This window comes from Thalassophryne amazonica, chromosome 1 (genome assembly GCF_902500255.1).
Source record: "Thalassophryne amazonica chromosome 1, fThaAma1.1, whole genome shotgun sequence".
NCBI classification, from domain to species: Eukaryota; Metazoa; Chordata; class Actinopteri; order Batrachoidiformes; family Batrachoididae; genus Thalassophryne; species Thalassophryne amazonica.
Genome location: NC_047103.1, coordinates 171,186,200 through 171,209,124, shown reverse-complemented (window position 1 = coordinate 171,209,124; position 22,925 = coordinate 171,186,200). Strand labels below are relative to the sequence as shown.

The window sequence follows — 22,925 nt, the reverse complement described above, 5'->3', positions numbered from 1 at the left end:
TGATTACATTTTACTAAAACAGCCTCAAAGATAATAAGACTCATTTTCTGCATTTGTTTTCTTGCCTAAATGTATATTATTGATGACACACCCTGTTGGTCTGGAGGCTTCTAATATGATCAATATTCAAACTAAAACTGATTTCATGACACTCAGACTTTCTCTGCACAAATATATCATCCAGAAGTTCCAGACTAAGGTCAATAACTGAACCTTACCCAATAAAATAGAACATGTAGAATCTTTTCGTAATCTAAGTTACTTTTCATTAAGGCGCATAAATTTAATGAACTATTGATCGATACTCCAAAGTACTGTGAGGTAACACATTCCAAAGAAAATCCCCACATTGATGTTTACATTGACTCGGAATATGGAGAAAAATTTTTTTTTTGACTATTTTGTCATTTCCTTTGAAAAGCAACATACTTATCAATCCCTCCTTTTAACCTGACAACCCAGCTGAAACCAGCACATCATCCGTATATAAAGAAACGTCACTTTCAGTCAGATTCCCTGGAAAAGCTTCAGCAGCTGATCTGACAACACGAAAACATGTTTATGATGCAAAGATTTAAAAACCAGATCCATGCCTGTATGAATCCAGCTGCAGTTTTAGGTCACCATGTCTGACATCAGCACTGTTGTTTCAAGGCAGCGGGTACAAAGAGAACATAATCAGTTATCATCACAGTAATCGTTGTAGAGGAAGAAGGCAAGGTGAAGATACATGTGTGAGGGGAGCGGCTGGAGCGACGGAACAGCAGGCCAGTCCAGATCAGACCGGGTTCATTGGGGCAGAGCTTTGAGAATGGCGTTGACTTCCTCAGCGACCGCCGTCAGGGCGAACTCAAACTGATCCTGAAAAAAGACACGAGCACAGATCAGGAGGGGTCGTGTTTAAAGGAAGGAACTTGCTGGATTCCTTCCTCAAAGATCTGATCTGTTCACAGTTCAAAGGGAATCTGGTAGCATGGGTCAGGCAATTCATGACCATGTTGCCAGATTTGAGTTAATAACATTTGTTGCCAATTCCTGGAGTGAGATAATCAGATGGGATCAGGAGCCAAGAGGAGTGTTAATGTCAGAGGACTACCACCTCCCAGCTATCTTCTAATACAGAATGTGTGTGTAGCTATACACTGAAGCTGTGACAGGTGTGACTGTGTCACAGTAAGAAACACTCTGATAAAGACTACAGACTCACACATGAACATATGAGAGGCGACTGAGAGGTTTTGAGCCTGACCCAGAAAAAGGAGGGTGTGGTTCTCCATCTTTTGCATTCTGGGAAACCAGCATTTCTCAACATTGCACCCAGTGAGTCCAGGCTTCACAAATTCTTAAGAAATGTTGGTCATATTTAGCAGACCTGCATCGCTTCTTCAGACCATCTAAAATTCTACACAGACACCTCTGTGATGTCAGTTTGTCGTGATGTCAGTTTGTTGTCATGTCAGCTTATTTTGATGTCAGTTTGTTGTGGCGTCACTTTGTCGTCATGTCAGCTTATTTTAATGTCAGTTTATTTTGATGTTAGTTTGTCGTGGTGTCAGTTTGTTTTGATCAGTTTTTGATGTCAGTTGGTTTTAGTGTCAGTTTGTCGTGGTATCAGTTCGTCATGGGGTCAGTTTGGATGTCAGTTTGTCATGGGGTCAGTTTGGATGTCAGTTTGTCGTGGTGTCAGTTTGTTTGGATGTCAGTTTGTCGTGGTGTCAGTTTGTTTTGATGTCAGTTTGTTTTGGTGTCTGTCGTGTTGTCAGTTTTTGATGTCAGTTTGTTGTCATGTCAGTTTGTCATGGTGTCAGTTGTTCGTGGTGTCAGTTCGTCATGGTGTCAGTTCGTTTGGATGTCAGTTTGTCGTGGTGTCAGTTTGGATGTCAGTTTGTCATGGGGTCAGTTTGTTTGGATGTCAGTTTGTCATGGGGTCAGTTTGTTTGGATGTCAGTTTGTCATGGGGTCAGTTTGTTTGGATGTCAGTTTGTCATGGGGTCAGTTTGTTTGGATGTCCGTTTGTCATGGGGTCAGTTTGTTTGGATGTCAGTTTGTCATGGGGTCAGTTTGTTTGGATGTCAGTTTGTCATGGGGTCAGTTTGTTTGGATGTCAGTTTGTCATGGGGTCAGTTTGTTTTGATGTCATTTTGTTTTGGGGTCATTTTGTTTTGGGATCCATTTGTTTTGGGGTCATTTTGTTTTGGGATCCATTTGTTTTGGGGTCATTTTGTTTTGGGATCCATTTGTTTTGGGGTCATTTTGTTTTGAGGTCAGTTTGTTTTGATGTCAGTTTGTCATGGTGTCAGTTTGTCATGGTGTCAGTTTGTTTTGATGTCAGTTTGTTTTGGGGTCAGTTTGTTTTGGGGTCAGTTTGTTTTGATATCAGTTTGTTCTGGGGTCAGTTTGTTTTGATATCAGTTTGTTCTGGGGTCAGTTTGTTTTGATATCAGTTTGTTTTGGGGTCAGTTTGTTTTGATGTCAGTTTGTTTTGGGGTCAGTTTGTTTTGATGTCAGTTTGTCATGGTGTCAGTTTGTCATGGTGTCAGTTTGTTTTGATGTCAGTTTGTCGTGGTGTCAGTTTGTTTTGATGTCAGTTTTTCGTGGTGTCAGTTTGTTTTGATGTCAGTTTTTCGTGGTGTCAGTTTGTTTTGATGTCAGTTTGTTTTGATGTCAATTTGTTTGGGGTCAGTTTGTTTTGATGTCAATTTGTTTGGGGTCAGTTTGTTTTGATGTCAGTTTGTTTTGGGGTCAGTTTGTTTTGGGGTCAGTTTGTTTTGGGGTCAGTTTATTTTGATATCAGTTTGTTTTGGGGTCAGTTTGTTTTGATATCAGTTTGTTCTGGGGTCAGTTTGTTTTGATATCAGTTTGTTCTGGGGTCAGTTTGTTTTGATATCAGTTTGTTCTGGGGTCAGTTTGTTTTGATGTCAGTTTGTTTTGATGTCAATTTGTTTTGTGGTCAGTTTGTTTTGATGTCAGTTTGTCATGGTGTCAATTTGTTTTGGGGTCAGTTTGTCATGGTGTCAGTTTGTTTTGGGGTCAGTTTATTCTGATGTCAGTTTGTTTTGATGTCAGTTTGTCGTGGTGTCAGTTCATTTTAATGTCAGTTTATTCTGATGTCTTTGTTTTGATGTCAGTTTTTAAAACCTTTATTTAACCAGGTTAGTCCCACTGACAGTGAGTACGGAGCTCTAGAATTGTCACTGCAAAATATTTTGAATGGTGAGACAATGTGCATTTGTTTTACTGCATTGTGTGCTCATTGTGCCAAATTGTGTGAATGTTTCACTAAATTATGCTCTTTTTACCATGTAAAGATGATTCTGTTGTTCATTGTGCCATAATTAACAATTTAATCAAATGCCAATACTTGATACAAGTGATTTTATATCACAAATGTGTCAGAAAAATAAATAGAGGTTAGGAATGAACACCACATTTCATGTACTGACCTCTGGAAAGGGCTCCGAAACCAAATGTTCATTACATTTTCAAGATGCATTTGAGTAAATATAAGATGTACATATTTGTCTTTGAATCTGTATTTTTATGTCAGTTATAGAAGCTGAAACCAGTGTTTTGATTCATGGAAAGTGAACTCAACATTTTTATAAATGTTTCTCATTTCAAAGACATTCAAGTTAAGCAATCAAAAGTATGCTCCAAAAAAACATTAAAAAGTGGGTGGGTAACTAAATACTAGGGTTCTCCTGGTCGTTACCATAAATTCGGTGTAAATATCTTTTTCTGAAATGCTGTAGTATGAAGAATATCAAACAGTTTTAACAAAGAAAAACTCCCCAAAATTATGCAAAAACAATTTTTTTTCACCAACTGAGTGCTGTAATATAATCAGCAGGCAACCATTGATGGATGTCGTGGATTTTGTGTCACTACACCTTATACCAGTGGTTTTCAAACCGTGACAAGGCATGGGTATCAAGAACCGGTTCTTTTTGAGAATCGTTAAGAAATGATTCGATCCACCGACATCAACAGCCTTTTTGCTTAAAGATTCCCTTATCGGTCCTTCAGAGCGGCCATTGTTTTTGAGGGTGTTTTTTTGAGAAAATGATCATTTCATTTCTTTACGTTGATTGCAGACCCTGCAGCGAAACAGTGGAGCTCTGCTTCGTTGGTTCAAGCTTCACTGCTTTTCAGAAGTGGCAAGTCTGCTTCTTAACTCCTCTCAAAGCCATTCAAAAATGTCTATCCTGAGACACTTTTGTGTGGATTAAAGTCACTAACTGGGACTCTTGTCTTGTTGCAGCTAAGAAACGAGAATCGTCCTCTGTTCCGTTCACACAGCTCCAAATGCTGCTCCGCTCTCTGCCGAGTCAAGTTAGAGTATGGCCGGAATCAATAACTTCAAAGTGAATCACTGCTTTAAATCAAATGACACCTCTTTACACACGTTGTAACACAACAAACTACAACAGACTAAAAAGTTTTTCCTCCCAAAATGAGACGTCCTGCGCTGACGTGCAGCAGCCGGCTGAGCTCGGCTCAGAGGTACGGAGAGACATTCATGCCAAAATGTCTGAAAGGAAATGCTTTTGACAAAAACTACAGATTTTATTTAGTTTTATTTATGTCCAGAGATCAAGGATCCAGTGATCAATTTCACATTTATTTACTTTAAAACTCAAAATGTTGTTGACATAGAAAACCTGTAAAGCCTATTTTTAGTATACAGAAAATTCACAAGAGGTATTGATAAGGGAATCAATAAGCAATCGGTTTGATAAGCGGAATTGATATCGGTAAAATCGTATCAATTCCCATCCCTGTTTGAATTAATATTATTTATGTTAAAATGTGTTAGTTATGCCAAAGATGTTTAAAAACACACAGAGATGTTTTAATGTTAAAAAAAATTATGTATAAAATATGACAAAAGATAAAAATAGAAGAACAGAAAGTTGTTTAAAATATTTTAAAAGGGTGTAAAATGTGTAAAAGAATAGAAAGTTCTTTAAAAACATGTTTAAAATGTTTACAAAGGCTGTAAAATGTGTAAATGCAGCGACATTTCCTTAAAAACACACAAATACTTTTAAAATGTGTTCAAGATGTGTAAAAGAATAAAAAGAAACACACAAAGATGTTGAAATTGTGTGTATGTGTGTCAGTGGGGGTGTGTGTGACCATTCATTTGTTCTCTGGGGGGAGCTCACTCTCCCACACTTTGAACCCCCCCCCCCCCCGCCTTATACCATTGATGCTATTGAAAATATGAACAATGAAAATACATTTTTCCAAACTGAATGTTGTAGTATAACCAGCAGGTGACCACTGATGTGTGAATAATAAATAAATAGCTTTGAATAATAAATTATTAAGATTTTATTCAAATTTATAACAATAAAAAAAAAAATCTAAATTATATAATCATACATGTTCCCAATCTATGTGCTAGAGTACAACCAGAGGGAATTCACTGATGTGTGATGTGAGTTTGGTGGCACTAAAAACCATAAATGTGACGTTATTGAGTTTTTTTCCAACGCATTTCCTTTCGCCATGGTAATTTGTTGATGGTCCCTGAGCTCCGGTTTTGCAGCCAGCTGCACGTCAAGTTCAACGTAATTCATAAAGAACAGAGGACCCCCCCCCCCCCCCATTTTGGGGGAAAAATGGTTTTGGTCGGTTGTATTTTGTTGTCTGTATTACAATGTTCTTTAAGAGGTGTCATTTGATTTAAAACAGCAATTCACTTTGAAGTTATTGATTCCGAAAAATTTAATCTTTGAGTATCTTTCCAATTTTACATAACTGTTACAGACAGCCTACAAGTAGCCCAAATCTCTGTACAATAGCTTGTAAAATGACTAAATGTAATCACCAAATACATATGTCGAGAGCTCAGTTTAGGCTTATAATGTGCTCATGTTTTATTACTTTGAGGGCTCAATTAAAGGAAAACGTGCTCACAAATTATCATGGCCAGAAAAATCTGACTTTAAGTGACCTCTCCTGGGCAGTGGCGGCCCTAGAGTGATTTACTCCCAGGATGAAACCCCCTGCGCACACTAATGTGGCCACCACCTCCGCCCCACCATCCATGAAAACACTAACTTCGTCCAGAACACCCACAATCCCACAAATTAACTCAACAGCTATTTTCAAGAACAAATTTCCAGTTTTAATGACTACTGCAATAACAAACACAAAGAAACTGGCACAGTCTAATGTGTCATCATCCATGGACTTATCTGCAATGATCATCTCAAAAGTTTACAGGAGGCATCATAATTGTTTGCCACAGTGCTCACTATCCGTGATGTGAAATTCCATCGAGTAGGAGCATTTCTGGGCAACCTTGAGCAGTCTGCAGACTCAAGAAAAGACATCCTCTTTGTGGATTTGGAGAAAAATGTGGCAAACCCAGAGAGTGATGCAAAAAATATTCTGCACTCAGATAAGCATTTAGCCCCCTGAGACAGAACCAGATTCAGTCTGTGAGCAGAGCAATGCACAAACATTGACCTGGGGGCTGTTGCTAGGGTTGCCAACCGTCCCTTGAAAAACGGAATCGTCCCTTATTTGGAAATAAAAGTGTGCGTTCCGTATTGACCTGAAAGGGGACGCAGTTTGTCCCGTATTTCTGTGAGAATCAAAAAGTGTGTAAAATGTCAATGGAATTGACTGGCGCTTTATATGGAAACTTACGGTAAATTTGATCCCAGCCTCTCTCCTGCTTTTCACCAATGAACTGACAATACAGAATCACTCTTATCTCATTGGTCGAGGGACATCTGCTCGCAAGAAGATACCGACGTCATGAGCCGACAACGGTCGTTGGACGACAATAACAAATCAGCATGGCTGATATCGATACAGACACCGACACTGGCACTGCAGATATGTCTACGGACAGCAATGTCTGTAACGTCGTTACTACTCCTCCTAAAAAAAACAAACAAAAAAGAATGCAAAAATACAGGGGAGAATGAGAAAAGGAAAATGGGCTGGGTGGAAAGGTGCGCGACAACAGTATTGTTTACTTTTCAGACTTTATTTTTTGCACTTTTTATTACACTAAATGTGTAAATGTGCACTGTTACATTGTTTTGGATGATGCAAATTTTCTATTGTTTTTTTTTTTGTTAATTTATACAATTTTAAGTTAAGCAATAGCACTACAGAGATTTATTTTTAAAGAAGACAGAATGCTCATATTGAAATTGTGAGTGAAAATTTATTTTGCACTAAAAATAAATTGCTAAATAATTTGTTTTCCACGTGTTCATATCAGAACAAATGCATGTGTGCATCTACCTAAATTCCGGGTCAAGTCAACAGTCAAATGGTTAAAAATCGTTTCACACAGACGCTGGGAAGGGTGAAGGCGATGGTCAGTCGGCCGGTCGGCCCTGGCGGTGAGGTGTCCCTTATTTATTTTTCATAGAGTTGGCAACCCTAGCTGTTGCTTTAACTTTGGCCTGCAAACCATTGAGAGCTGAAGCCATGACAGCAGCCACGGCTTCTTCGTAAGGAAGACTATCAAATGACTTCACCAAAATCTGGTCCACAACATTCAAATTGTCTGCCATTATGTGCAGCTTGCTACCTAGCTAGCTCGCTAGCTGGGACTGGCGGGAGGCTAGTGTGAAGTTCGTCCGCCTGTGAGCGCTTTGTGACGGTGGAGGAGCTCAGCAGCACCCGCTGCTCGGTAGGAACAGAAACTGAGATAGAAAGTCAGAAAGAGTGATAGAAGTCAGTCTCCAAACACAAGCAGCTACAAAAAAAACACCAGAAATAGAAGCTCGATTTGTCGCTAGTCGCTTTTAACAAAGAAAATGCCGCTAAGAGGATTAGGAAAGTCTACAGTTCAACTCAGAACAGAATGAAAATTAAAAAATGCTCCCATGGATGTTTACACCAAAAGATCCCTGATTCGCTCATTTCGCTATCAATCAAAAAGGGATTCAGCCTCAGACAGATCATCCAATCATCATGCAGAAGCTGAGTGCCCGGGCCGGCCGAGGCCCGCCCACTGCCCCATAGACCCCCAGACACGCTGAGCGTCCGATGGGCGGGACAAAGCCCAGCAATTATCCAATGACTTGTCTCGTTTTGCTGCAGTCTTTGCTTCGCTACTGTTTATAGCACTGTGAAGCTGCGTGAATGAGTGAGAGGAAAGCTGCCATGGGACGGGAAGGTGGGGGCGCCGCTCTGCCGTAACGTAACGTAACCACGAACCTCCCCATCAGGACAACCCCCCCACCCCGTTTTTTTTTTTGACCGTTTTTTTTTCCCGCACGGTCGTGCCGCCTCCCCTGCGATGCCGCCCCGGGCAGCTGCCCAGTCGGCCCGCCTTCAGGACCGTCCCTGCTCCTGGGTTCCGTACAGGAGAGACCTGGGGAGGAAGCTGGAGCACCCAGATGGAACCTGAGCAAACACGGGGAGAACAAGCAAACTCCACACAGAAAGGCCACAGGTGGGAATCGATCCCATGACCTTCTTGCTGTGAGGGAATAGTGCTAACCATTAAGGCACCACACTGCCCTTCAGTTTGTTTTGATGACAGCTTGTCACGACATCAGTTTGCAGTGATGTCAGTTTGTTGTGATGTCAGTTTATTTTTATGTCACTTTGCTGTAATGTCAGTTTGCTTTGATGTCAGTTTGCTGTGATGTCAGTTTGCTTTGATGTCAATTTGCTGTGATGTGAGTTTGCTTTGATGTCAATTTGCTGTGATGTCAGTTTTTCATGATGTCAATTTGCTTTGATGTCAGTTTTTCATGATGTCAATTTGCTGTGATGTCAGTTTGCTTTGATGTCAGTTTGTTGTGATGTCAGTTTGCTTTGATGTCAGTTTTTCGTGATGTCAATTTGTTGTCATGTAAGTTTGCTTTGATGTCAGTTTTTCATGATGTCAGTTTGCTGTGATGTCAGTTTGTTGTGATGTCAGTTTGCTTTGAAGTCAGTTTTCTGTGATGTCAGTTTGCTTTGATGTCAGTCTGCTGTGATGTCAATTTGCTGTGATGTCAGTTTTTCATGATGTCAATTTGCTGTGATGTCAGTTTGCTTTGATGTCACTTTGTCACGACATCAGCCTGTGACCTAGTCAGTTGCTCACCTTGGTGCGGACCATCCCGGGCCTCTGGTCTCGAATATGTTCCAGGGTAGCAGCGATGTCAATCTCCTTCACGCCTGCCATTTACAAACATGAAAACATTGAAAAAGCTGCCGTTTACAACTTCTCAAAAGGAATTTTGTGATCAGTTACACAATAACAACAGAACAAACAAAAACATATCAATTATGATTCTTGTGAACATTTTGTTTTGCAATTTGAATTAAAAAAAATCATAATAGGTATGACTTGATTACATTTTCTATCAACTGATATGATGAGTTAAAGATTATCAGAAACAATGACAAACTTCTGAACAAACACTGCCCTCTAGTGGCTATTAGTAGAAACTGACTGTCCTTCACAACAAAAATATTATTTAAAATGTGACTAAATAAATATAAATTAATATAACAAAATATATAAATATAAAGACACTTAGATAAAGTGAACGCTCACCTTTAGCCATGCGATTCAGAACCATATCGATCAGGATGTAAGTTCCTGTTCGGCCAGTACCATCACTACAGAATCAAAATAAACTTTATATAAGTATATTAAGAGCTTTTAAAGACAACTTTATGTTGTTATTTTGTTGTTTCATTTTAATGACCTGCAGTGCACGATGATGGGGCAGGATCGTCCTCGGTAGCATTTATTCACCTTCCTGTAACATAGAAATAATTTCTAAAATAAACAGCACAATTACAACAGGGTCCTCGCAGGACTTTGTCCAACTTGGGCCCTAATTAAATACATCACTTCAAAAAACATGAAGTAGAACACTGAGTTCTGTCACAGAGTTCATCATAAAAATGATTAAGTGGCAGCTAACAGAGAATTTAACAGTAAATATCAAACTATTTTATTGTAATTTACTAGGCTCATGCTAGCTAACATAGTCACATAATGATTTTGTAAATGTGCTGCATATAAAAAGCTGTAAGGCAGAGTCAACAGTACAAACACATTCATTTCTACGTAACGTTTAACTTGTAATGTTGGTGCAACAAAGCTTGCTGGCTAGCTAGCACAGCCCAGCGGATTAGATATCTGACTGTTTTGTAAATCTTCTTTGTCTTTCGGCTGTTCCTGTTAGGGGATTTTTTTCCACAGCAGATCAATATGTTCCATCTCACCCTGTCCTCTGTATCTTCCTCTGTCACACCAACCACCTGCATGTCCTCCTTCAACACATCCATAAACCTCCTCTTTGGTCCTCCCTCTTCTCCTCCTGCCTGGTGGCTCCATCCTCAGCATCCTTCTCCCTATATACCCTGGGTCCCTCCTCTGCACATGTCCAAACCATCTCAATCTCACCTCTTTGACTTTGTCTCCAAACCGTCCCACCTGAGTTGTCCCTCTGATACGTTCATTCCTAATCTTGTCCATTCTTGTCACTCCCAAAGAGAATCTCAACATCTTCAGCTCTGCCACCTCCAGCTCTGCCTCCTGTCTTTTTGTTAGTGCCACTGTCTCTAATCCGTCCAATAATCAATCACAAATCCCTCCTGCCACCTTTCTCCACCCACTCCACCCTGCCTGCGCTCTCTTCTTCACCTCTTTACCACACTCTCCATTACTTTGGACAGTTGACCCCAAATATTTAAACTCATCTACTTTCACCACTTCTACTCCTTGTAACTGCACTATTCCACTGGGCTCCCTCTCATTCACACACATGGACTCAGTCTTGCTTCTACTGACTTTCATTCCCCTTCTCTCCAAAGCATATCTCCACCTCTCCAGACTAGACTCAACTTGCTCTCTACCCTCACTGTAGATCACAATGTCATCTGTAAACATCATAGTCCATGGGGACTCCTGTCTGATCTCATTAGTCAACCTGTCCATCACCACTGCAAACAAGAAAGGACTCAGAGCTGATCCTTGGTGTAATCCCACCTCCACCTTGAATGAGTCTGTCATTCCAACTGCGCATCTCATCGCTGTCACACTATTCTTGTACATGTCCTGCACTACCCTAACATACTTCTCTGCCACTCCAGACTTCCTCATTCAATACCACAACTCTTCTCTTGGCACCCTGTCATAAGCTTTCTCTACATCTACAAACACACAATGTAACTCTGTCCTTCTCTGTACTTCTCCAACAGTATTCTCAGAGCAAACATTGCATCGTAGTGCTCTCTCGGCATGAAACTATATTGCTGCTCACAGATCTTCACCTGTTTTCTAAGCGTAGCTTCTGTTACTCTTTCCTATAACTTCATGCTGTGGTTGATCAACTTTATGCCTCTGTCGTTACTGCAGCTCTGCACATCACCCTTGTTCTTAAAAATAGGAACCAGTACACTTTGTCTCCACTCCTTAAGCATCCTCTCACTCTCCAAGATTTTATTAGATAACCTGGTAAGAAACGCTACTGCCATCTCTCCTAGACATTTCCATGCCTTCACTGGAATGTCATCTGGACCAGCTACCTTTCCACTCTTCATCCTCTTCATAGCTGCCCTCACTTCTTCCTTACTAATCTTTTGCCCTTCTTGATGTACTTTTTCCACTTCATCCAGCCTTTTCTTTTTTCATTCATCAGCTCTTCAAAATATTCCCTCCACCTTCTCAACACACACTCCTCACTTGTCAGCACATTACCATCTGCCTCTTACCACCCTAACCTGCTGCACATCCTTTCTAGCTCTGTTGATTTGTCTGGCCAGTCAGTACAAGTCCTTTTCTCCATCCTTACTGGTCAACTTCTTGTACAGCTCGCAATACGCCTTTTCCTTCACTTTTGCCACTTCTGTTTTCACCTCACGCTGCATCTCCTTGCAATCCTGTCCATTTTAAACTTGAACTTATTTATTTGGCACACAACTCATCAATAACAAAAACTGATATACAAGACAATTCCACAGTGACATGTGTGAACAAAAAGGGGGTGAGCAGAAGCAAGGCTTATAAACGCCCACCCCATATATACATACATACATGCATACATATACACATTACCAACCCCCAGAGCGAGCACACAGGCAACAGTGGTAAGGAAAAACTCCCTCTGATGTATTGAGGAAGAAACCTCAAGCAGACCAGACTCTAAGGGATGACCCTCTGCTTGGGCCATGATACAGACACATTTAACAACACAAACTCAAATCCCATTATCATAAACATATCAAGTAAACACCGTGTCTTCGTCTACATACATATTTACATACATATACAGTATACACACACCAACATACACCTACACATACATACATAATTACACACACACACACACACACACACATATATATATACACCCATACATACATACATATATACATAGATATACATACACATATACATACATGCACATACACAAATGAATGTTACTGAACAAGTTCACAATTACAACTGACAACACAAAACTCATCGTACTTCATTAGATACATATCTTGAAAACATTTTTTTATATTGCTTTTTAAACTGATTGATATTTGGACATCATTTGAGTTCATCCGTCAGGTTATTCCATATTCTAGGGCCACACATGGAGACACAGAAACCTTTCCTGGTTGTCCGAGCGCCAGCAATTTTAAAATGATACAAGCCCCGTAAATTATATTTTCCTTCTCTCTCAGTAAAATATTCTTGAATCCTAAATGGAACTTGTTTATTTTTCACTTTGTACATTAATTGAACAGTCTTGAATGAAATCATATCATTAAGTTTTAATATTTGAGATTTAATGAACAGTGGTTCTCGATAACCTGCATTCTGAATTGTCCTTAATGCTCTTTTTTGAAGAATGAATAATGGTTGCAATGTAGTTTTGTAATTGTTGCCCCAAACATCAGCGCAATAAGTCAAGTAGGGTGCAACCAAAGAACAATAGAGAGTGTGTAGTGCTCTGCAATCAAGAACATGCTTTACTTTATTTAATACTGCAATACTTTTTGATACCTTCTTTTGAACATGTTGAATATGAGCTTTCCAATTAATTTTTTCATCAATAATGACACCTAAAAACTTATTCTCTTTGACACGTTCTATGTTTACCCCATGTATATTTAACTGAATTTGTATGTCTTTTTTACAATTTCCAAAAAACATCAATTTAGTTTTAGACAAATTTAATGATAATTTGTTAATATCAAACCATCTCTAACTTTATCATTCCTGTTCCTAATAATTGTTGCAGATTTTCCCCTGAGCAAAACAGGTTTGTGTCATCTGCAAAGAGCACAGTTTTAACCATATCTGAGACTTTACATAAATCATTAATGTATAAAATAAATAATTTTGGGCCCAACATAGAACCCTGTGGTAGCCCACAAATGATGTCCAGATATGAAGAACAGTAGTCCCCGAGTTTAACAAACTGCTTCTGGTTTTGTAAGTAGCTTTTAATCCAACTCAGAGCAACTCCTCTGATCCAATACTGTTACAACTTTTGAAATAATATATTGTGATCAACTGTGTCAAAAGCCTTTCTTAAGTCAATAAATAACCCTTCAACTATTACCCTTTGGTCCACATGTTTATTGATCTCTTCTATGGAATCGAGCAATGCCAGTGTCGTGGACCTTTTTGCTCTAAAACCATATTGACTTTCATCAAGCAAGTTGTGTCGATCTATAAATTTATCCAGTCTGATGTTGTAAAGTTGGACCTGTTGTGTGGACCGCTGAAGAGGAGGTACTGCTGGTCCACCACCAGAGGGCGCCCTGCCTGAAGTGCGGGCTTCAGGCACAAGAGGGCGCAGCCGCTTCGAGGAGGCAGCCGGGAGTGGCAGGTGCCACTCATCATCTCATCATTTCATCCATCCATAAAAGCCGGACAGCAACTCCACCTCCCTGCCGAGATATCGTTCTATCCGTCAGATAAAACTCTCAGCCGTTTTTTCTGTGCCGAACGCACGTGTTTGTCTCTGAGTTTTGCAGGAGTACCTGTTAACTACTGTCAGCTGGGAACTGGGTTTGTGGTTAGTGGAGGAGTGACGTTCTTCACCCCTCACTCCAAACCAGATAAGTAGCACTTTCAGGCTCTGCACGAACTGTGTTCCTGTGTAGGAGGTGGAGATTTTCCTACAGAAAGAAACTGACTGTTTGCTGACTGTTTTGCTGGGTGTGCACTCACCCACCATAAGCTGTTTCTGCTTCCTGCCAGCAGTACCAGGTCTGACAGCTAGAGACGGTGGCCACCTGGGGATTCAGGACTTGGCGGCTCCAGTGTGCTCCAGATCTGTTGGCAGTGGAAATCGTGTGGGACCCAGCTCTTCTCTGGACAGACGTCTTCTATCCTCGAGCCTGCCCACACGTCACCTTTGTATATTGACTGAATTCTAAATCTGTGATTGTCTGTATTCCGTTGTGCACATTCACAACAGTAAAGTGTTATCTTTTGGTTCATCCATTGTCCGTTCATTTACGCCCCCTGTTGTGGGTCCGTGTCACTACACTTTCCCAACAGCTCCAGTATCTTTGAAAATTGTGACAGTAGAGACACAGGCCTGTAGTTAGTAAAAAGATGCTTGCTACCAGATTTGAATAAAGGTATCACTTTTGCCACTTTTTAGGAACAATCCCAGTTTGAAATGATTTGTTAAAGATATATGATAATGGTTTTGCGATTTCAGAAATTATTTGCTTTACTAAGGACATATGCACCTCATTATGATCCGTTGACTTTTTACTTTTACATGTACTAACTATGTTAATAATTTCCCTTTCATCTACTGGGCTGAGAAACACTGTGCAGATTTCTGGTGATTAATTGCTGATTTTCCATGGGGTGTGTGGGATTTCAGCTGCCAGATCTGGCCCAACATTAGCAAAAAATTTATTGAAACTATTCACTACTTGGCTCATGTTATATTCATTTTTGTTGTCCTAAGTAAAGTATGTTGGATAGTTATTTGATTTGGGTTTATTTGCCATAATACTATTCAATATTTTCCATGTTTCCTTTATATTGTTTTTATTATCTAGTATTTTTCCAAAGTATGATCTTTTACAGTTCCGCATAATAGTTGTTAGTTTATTTTTATAGTCCTTATATTTAACCTCTGCCTCTCTTGATTTACTTTTAATGAATTCTCTGTATAGCCTATTTTTCTTTTTACATGCCTTCTGAAGACCTTTTGTTATCCATGGGTTAGCTTTCTAGTTATTATTTTTATTATACTGTATAATTGGACAATTTTTGTTATATATATTGAGAAATATGTTTTCAAATTCGGAATATGCTAAATTCGCATCTTGCCTATTGTAAATGGGATTCCAGTCCTGTAAAAGTAAATCATTTTTTAAGGCAGTGATAGCTTCTTCAGATTGCAGGTGCTTGCAATATTGTTTTTTCTCAGTACCTTTTTTATTAAACTTCAAATCAGTTACTATAAAAATTGGTAAATGGTCACTAATATCATTAATTAATAAGCCACTTAGTGTTTTGGTATCAATATCATTTGTAAATATATTATCAGTGAGAGTAGCTGAATGTGAAGTGATTCTTGAAGGCCGAGTAATTTTTGGATATAGATTTAGACTGTACATAGTGTTAATGAAACCCTCAGTTACTTTATGCTGATGTGGGTTTAAGAGATCAATGTTTATATCTCACTTATTACCCATCTGTGAAAACAATTTCTCTGTCTAATTTTGAAATTCTTCCATTTTAGAGCCTGGAGCTCTATATATGCAGCTAATAATTATATTTTTGCCTTTTTTCACACCTATTTCAATTGTGATGGCTTCCAAAAGATTTTCCACAGCCACAGTCATTTGATCTTTAATTTTGTAGTTAATCCTTTTGTCAACATACAAAGCCACTCCTCCTCCTCTATTTCGTCTATTCAGATGATTGAATTCATAACCCTCCAGCTCATAGTTTGTATCATCACCCTCTGTAAGCCATGTTTCCGTTATGGCAATTATACTGAAGGGTTGACAAAATTGTTCTAAATAGTCTTTGATCCTCCCAAAATTTTTGTACAGACTCCTGCTATTAAAGTGGATTATTGACAATTTCCCATCACATGAAATGCAGTTATTAGCAGGGGTGGTGGCCAAGTGGTTAATGCGCTTGGTTTCAGTGCAGAAGGTTCCGGGTTCAAATCCCACCCCTGCCACATTTCTCCGTGTAATGTGGAGTTGCGTCAGGAAGGGCATCCGGCGTAAAATCTGTGCCAATTCAACATGCAGATCCACCTTGGATTTTCTGTGGCGACCCCGAGTGCAAACAAGGGAGCAGTCGAAGGGACTTACTTATGAAATGCAGTTATTGTATTGTTCCTCTGTGTAATAATAATACAATAACATGCTTTTGGAGGGCGGTGTGCATTTTCAGAGGCCCGACGTTCACGCTCAGTTGCCCAAAATGACAGATATAATATCTGTCATTTTGGGCAACTGGATGGACGGAGGGACTCAGAAAAATGCACACCGCACGACAACAGCATGTTATTTGCATTATTATCACTTTCTACTGAGATACACAACACGTAACGCGTACATAAGAAGTTGGCTCACTTTTGTCGTGTCTCGCGCTGTCTGGCGCGTGCTGCTCTCCCTCATCAAGCTGGTTGCTTTAGCTGCTGTTCATTGTCGTACTATCCATGAGAAAAATCATCCGGAATATCCATATTGGGACCAAAACACACTGCTCGCCTTTTCATCTTTTCCTCTGCAGACAGTTTTTTTTTTTTTTCCTCTGCGTACAGTTCTTGGGCTGCGCGCGCGCGCTATGATGTCATTTGTTTACGCACAGTGGGCGGGTATAGCCAGATACCGTTGATGTAAATCTACGATACCGGCCTAACAACGCCCCGGTAAAGTGATAATACTGACAGTTACTATCTATGAAGGCATAGAAATGATTGTCCAGATCTATCTCATATTCTGGATCCTGTTTATGATGCTCATTGTACTTAAAAGGTTGTAATTCCACATTCTCATAACCATGTATGATCCCAGTTATATTATTACTGTTCAGAAGCACCGATGAATGGTCTGTATGTTTGTCAGTCATTATGAAAGTTGGTTGCATTTACTTACCATGTTTTAGTCATATTTTTCCAGTTCCTCCATGGTTCTGATCAGCAACACTTTGGCTTCTTCTGGAGACCCGTTCAGTTTGATGAATACTTTACAGTTTGTAGTCCATGTGTTTTGAATTTTTTGTTGTTTTCTCAAGTATCTTGCCTTCTTTTCTATATCTGCGTTGTGTTTAGTGAGATGTTCATTTATGTAAACACTGGATCCTTTAGGTTTATATCCTTGTTTGAGCAGAGCTGTTTAGTCTTTCCTGTTAACAAACCTCATGATGACTGTAGGTTCGTCTGATGAATTCTTCCTGGGTAACGGATGACTTGCTTCAGTAGTGTTTACATCCAGATCAATCCCCTTTGTTTATAGAAAAGCAGCAACTTGTTGCTCTGTGGAGCGTTGGTCTTGTTCATCGGGCTCCCCCGTTACCAGGGGCTGCTGCCCGAGCACACGATCTGAGTCTGATGTAGAGCCCAGATACAACATCATCATTCATTCGCGTGTACTGCTCCATTTGTCACCCTTCTTTCCAGCGACGCAATCCGTTTGTCCTGCTGCTCAATAAGGCCTCTCAGGTCCTTAACTTCCTTCACTAGTGCCAGTATCTCCTTCTGCTGAGTTTTTACGGCACAAACCTCCTCCGTGAGAGTATGCAGAACCTTCTTAATATCCTCCAGATCCTCCGTCACAGGTGCTTTCTTTGGCCCCATTCTCACCGTCTTATTTAACAGCTGTTGCACAACAGATGGCTGATGGCGTCCACCAACGCGCCTGGTCCTGGCTGGGGCCTTCGGCAGCCCGTGGACTCTGATCGAAGTTGTACAACGGTACGGCCGTCTACCCAGACGCTGACCGTCCGCTCCTCACGCTGCTCCATTTCCTTCATCTTTCCAACTATCCCAATTCTTTTTTGCCAACTTCTTTCTCCTTATGCTTTCCAAAACATCTTTGTTCCACCACCAAGACTCCTCATCTTCCTTCCACTGTCCAGATGTCACACCCAGTACCTTCCTGTCCGTCTCCCTCACCACATCTGCAGCACTTTTCCAATTGTCCAAAATTGCTTCCCCTCCAACCAGTGCATCTCTCACCTGCTCACTGAATTTCACACAAGTCTTCCTCCTTCAGTTTCCACCATCTGATCCTTGTTGAGCTCTCACTCTCTTCTTCACCTCTAAAGTCATCCTACAAACCACCATCCTATGTTGTCTAGCTACACTCTCTTCTGCCACCACCTTACAGTCTCTAATTTCTTTTATGTAGCTTGCATCTCCTACACAGAATGTGGTCCACCTGTGTTTCCATTACTTCCTCATCACCTCTGTTCCCTTCACCAACTCTTTCATGCTTGGGTTCACTCTCCACCACCTCATCTGACTCCGTCTCCTTCTTGCTCCTTCCTGGCGTTGTTTGTCCCAGCCTGCAACGAGTCACAGCAGCTTTGAGCTGCAGCTTTTTTGAACTGAATCTGTCATTTCCCGTCCTTTGTGCCATTGTTTATCGTCCACCAAAAAATAATAAGGACTTTATAAATGAGTTTGGGGACTTTCTGTCCAGGACCGTGGTGTAATACGATATTTTAATCTGCTGTGAATCCCGTCCTCTGGTCAAGGACTTTTTAAACCTGATTGGTTCCTTTCATTTTACCGTGTGTTTCTGGCCCGACTCATGAAAAGGGGCAGATTGTAGTTCTTGTGCTGTCTTCTGGTTTATCTGTCTCTATTAAGGAAATCTGTGCAACTCTGTGTACTTCCGATCATCTACCTGTGCTGTTCATTTTGACGCTTCCGTGTTCGGCGGATAAACCACCACCTTTTCTCTGTGCTCTGCTGCCCTCGATCAGTTCAAGCCTTTGTCCTTCTCCCGGCTTTCTGATATAATCAGTCATCTGCGTCCTACAAATTGTTCTTTGGACATCATTCGTCCTCGTCTCCTCAGAGACATTTTTCATTTGGTGGGAGCCACTATTTTGTTGCTGGTTAACACCAGTCTTACCTCTGGCTGTGTGCCTTTAGCTTTTAAACATGCTGTGGTGAAACCTTTAATAAAAATGGCAATCCTTCTATCCTTTCTAATTTTAGGCCTATATCTCAACTCCCCTTTTTATCCAAGGTGTTGGAGAGACATCCAGTTGCAGTCATTTTTAGCCCAGCATGACATTTATCAAAAGTTTCAGTCTGGCTTCAAACCCAGACATAGCACTGAAACCGCTCTACTGAGAGTTTTCAATGATTTGATTTTAGCTGCTGACTCGGGTAGTCCTGCCATCCTGATGCTTTTACACTTCTCAGCTGCCTTTGGCACAGTGGAACACGTGATTCTGCTGCATCATCTCGAGCAGCGTGTGGGCATTACAGGCTCTGTTCTCAGCTGGTTCAGTTCTTACCTCACAGAGCAGAGCTCTTCTCTGCAGCTGGGCCAATTTTCTTCAGATGTGGCGCCACTGACATGTGGAGTCCCTCAAGGCTCCATTCTACGTCCTGTTGTTTTCCTTTTGTACATGTTGTCTCAGCGGTATCTTTTGAAAATACCAAATATCTTTCCATTGCTTTGCTGAAGATGTCCAAATTTACCTGCCACAAAGGTCATTAGGCAATGACCCAGTGCAGCCATTATTGGATTGTTTGAGTGAGGTCAAATCTTGGATGAGTGCTAACCTATTAAATCTTAATGAATCCAAGATGGAGGTTATCCTGTTTGGGGGGAGCACTTCCACAGCCTGCTCTGCTGATGTCCTGGGTCCCCTGGGTTCCAACCTTCACTCCTGTGTGAGAAACCTTGGGGTGATTTTTGACAGCCATTTTAAATTTGATAAGCAGGTCACTGCTGTTGTTAGAACAAGTTTCTTCCAACTTCATCTGCCAGCCAAGTCCAAGCCATATTTCTCTAGGACTGACCTTGAGAAGGTTATCCACGCCTTAGTCACAAGTAGACTAGATTATTGTAACTCTCTGTACGTTGGCTTGGATCAGTCCTCTCTAAACCGCCTCCAGCTTATTCAGAACGCTGCTGCTTGTCTTCTTTCAGGAAAGAAATGTCCGAACACATTACGCCGGTCTTGGCTACTCTTCACTGGCTTCTGATCTGTTACCAGAGTGATTTTAAACTTCTTTTAATTGTTTTTAAAGCCCTCAATGGCCCCAGTGTATCTTTCGGAGCTTCTTTTTCCTTACACCCCAACGAGAGCCTTAAGGTCTTCTGACCAACTGTTGCTGGAGGTGCCTAAAACCAGATTAAAGATGAGGGGTGACAGAGCCTTTGCAGCGGCCGCCCCCAGGCTTTGGAGTAGTCTCCCCTTTAATATTACATCATCCCTGTCCCTCGAGACTTCTAAAGCCTCTTTAAAAACCTATTTCTTTTCTCTGGCGTTTCCTAAATGAGCGATTACATCTCTGTTTCACCTTAGGATTTCTTCTGTTTTGCTTAATGCTGACAAATTATACCTTATCTGTAGTCTTTCTGCTGCCTGCTCCTGTTTTTTGTTTGTTTCTTTCTTTTTAATGTGCGACGTGCGGCACCATCCAGAGGTGGGAGTGGGTGTCTTCTTCTGCAGGCCTCCTGTCCTGTGCACCAGCATGGACTCCCAAAATTTCCTGTATATTTGTCTAGTGTGTCGGTAGCATGGCCCAAGCAGAGGGTCACCCCTTTGAGTCTGGTCTGCTTGAGGTTTCTTCCTCAAATCAGAGGGAGTTTTTCCTTGCCGCTGTCAAGTGTGCTTGCTCTAGGGGTTGGTAAGGATAGACCTTACTTGTGCGTTGTGCCTGAGGCAGTTTTGTTGTGATTTGGCGCGATGTAAATTAATTAAATCCAATTAAATTATTTCCTACTACTTTTTACTCTTTATTTTACTTTTTTTATTTGTTTTATTGCCTGTTGTAATTTTATTGTTATTTTTAATGGAGTAACTTGGTGCCCATTTTTTAATTATGTACAGCACTTTGGTCGACTGCTGTTGTTTTAAATGTGCTTTAGAAATAAAGGTTGAGTTGAGTTCATCTCACAACCTACCTGTGGGGCATATGCACTGATGATATTCATCATCACCCCTTCAATTTCTAACTTAACACTCGTCACCCTGTCAGACACTCGCTTAACCTCCAACACACTCTAAACATACTCTTCCTTTAAAATGACCCCAACACCATTTCTCTTCCTGTCCTCACCATGATACAACTACTTGACCCCACCGCCGATGCTCCTGCTCTTACTTCCCTTCCACTTGGTCTCTTGCACACACAATATGTCTACCTTTCTCATCTCCCTCATGTCAGCCAGCTCTCTCCCTTTACCAGTCAGACTGCCAATATTCAAAGTCCCAACTCTCACTTCCACCCTTCTAGTTTTCTTCTTCTCATGCTGTCTCTGGACCTTTCTCCTCTTCTTCTTCTTCACCTAGCAGTGGCCCAATTTCCACCAGCACCCTGTTGGGCAATGGCACCGGCTGTTGTTAACCTGGGCCTCGACCAATCCGGTATGGAAATCTGATTTGTACTCTGTGTGTCTATTTTGGCTTGTTTTATGTCGGATGTCCTTCCTGACACAACCCTCCTCATTTATCCGGGCTTGGGACCAGCACTCAGAGTGTACTGGCTGTTTAATTACTTCACTTACAAACTTATAAAAGCAATAACAACAGGAATCTGACCACCAAACATCATGGACCCTCGGGATGTCCGGACACAAACACACACAGCAGTAAAAACAGAAACAAAAGATTTGTGTCTTTGTACTTATGTTTAGATTAGTGCAGTACCTCCGGAAGTCCAGTAGGGGGCGTGTGGAGGTGGGGATTCCCTGAGCGGGCCAGCTGAGGAAGTGGAACTGTGTGAGCGTCCTGGTTTCCTGTGTTTGAACGTTCTTCAGGTAGAAGCTTCGCACCAGAAAGTCATTACACCAAATGTGCTCCGACACCAAGTTCACCTTAAAAATATATCAATAAAAGGCATGTTTTATTGATTTTATTACAATGTGAACTCAGATTGTTCTACAACATTTTGGTTTAAGTGGTTTTTATTTAAAAGTTCCAATGGACTGGGTGTGGTTCCTGTCAAGGACCCAAGGTGGCTCTGTGCATGCTCAAAGACCTGACCTGAACAATGATACAGTTATGATGAAATCAGTATATAAATTAAAATTAAAGAAGACATAGTACTTAGCTCAGTCTAGGTCCAAGACCATCCAGATGTAGTCCTTTATTTCTTTCTCCCACTTTTATTCTCTGGTTTTTAACACTGCATGAGTTGTGTGGTCCTCTGTTTTATTGGTTTTGTTTTTATTTTGGTAGATTTTATTGGTTTTATCTTTTGTATGCTGTATGTATGTATGTATTTATTTATTTATTTTGCACATTTTAGTTATTTTTATTGTTAATTTTCTTATTTTTAATTTATTTCTTGACTATTGGGGTTTTATCTATCGTGATTCTATTGTATGTGCAGCACTTTGGAACGTCTTTGTTGTTAAATGTGCTATATAAATAAAGTGGATTGATTGGATTGGATTTATTCTACAAAATATTAAATTCTTTTACCACATAGAGACAGGACTGTTTACACTTCTTTTATGATATCATGAAATGAAAAAAGTTAAATACGAACTCAGACTCGTTGCCTTTGCTACATGCTAACTAGCTAAACTGTCTGACTAAGCTAGTTTGACTACCGCAATAATACGTTAGCAAGACACTGTATGGTCCAGTCTGTTCTTACTGCACACAAGAACACTATCACATGTTTGGAACAATTATTTTATACATTAGTTTTTAAAACAGTGCAACGTGACAGTGCTAGCTAATGATCTGCCATCTCTATTTAAACTACTTCTTTAACTATCAAGTTCACCAGACAAAAAATAAAGTT

General features: G+C 40.6%; 1 protein-coding gene across 1 annotated transcript in view; it reads right to left on the bottom strand.

The window, feature by feature from the left end:
- Nucleotides 1-738: 738 nt before the first annotated feature.
- ptprnb (protein tyrosine phosphatase receptor type Nb) overlaps nt 739-22,925 on the bottom strand; it is a 59,199-nt gene continuing 37,012 nt past the window's right edge. The window contains exons 17-21 of the mRNA XM_034179324.1: nt 21,821-21,987; nt 9,687-9,740; nt 9,533-9,597; nt 9,077-9,150; nt 739-861 (exon numbers count right to left, since the gene is read on the bottom strand). Coding sequence (XP_034035215.1) covers nt 790-861; nt 9,077-9,150; nt 9,533-9,597; nt 9,687-9,740; nt 21,821-21,987 — 432 coding nt within the window. The 3' untranslated portion in view covers nt 739-789. The remainder of the gene's footprint in view (nt 862-9,076; nt 9,151-9,532; nt 9,598-9,686; nt 9,741-21,820; nt 21,988-22,925) is intronic.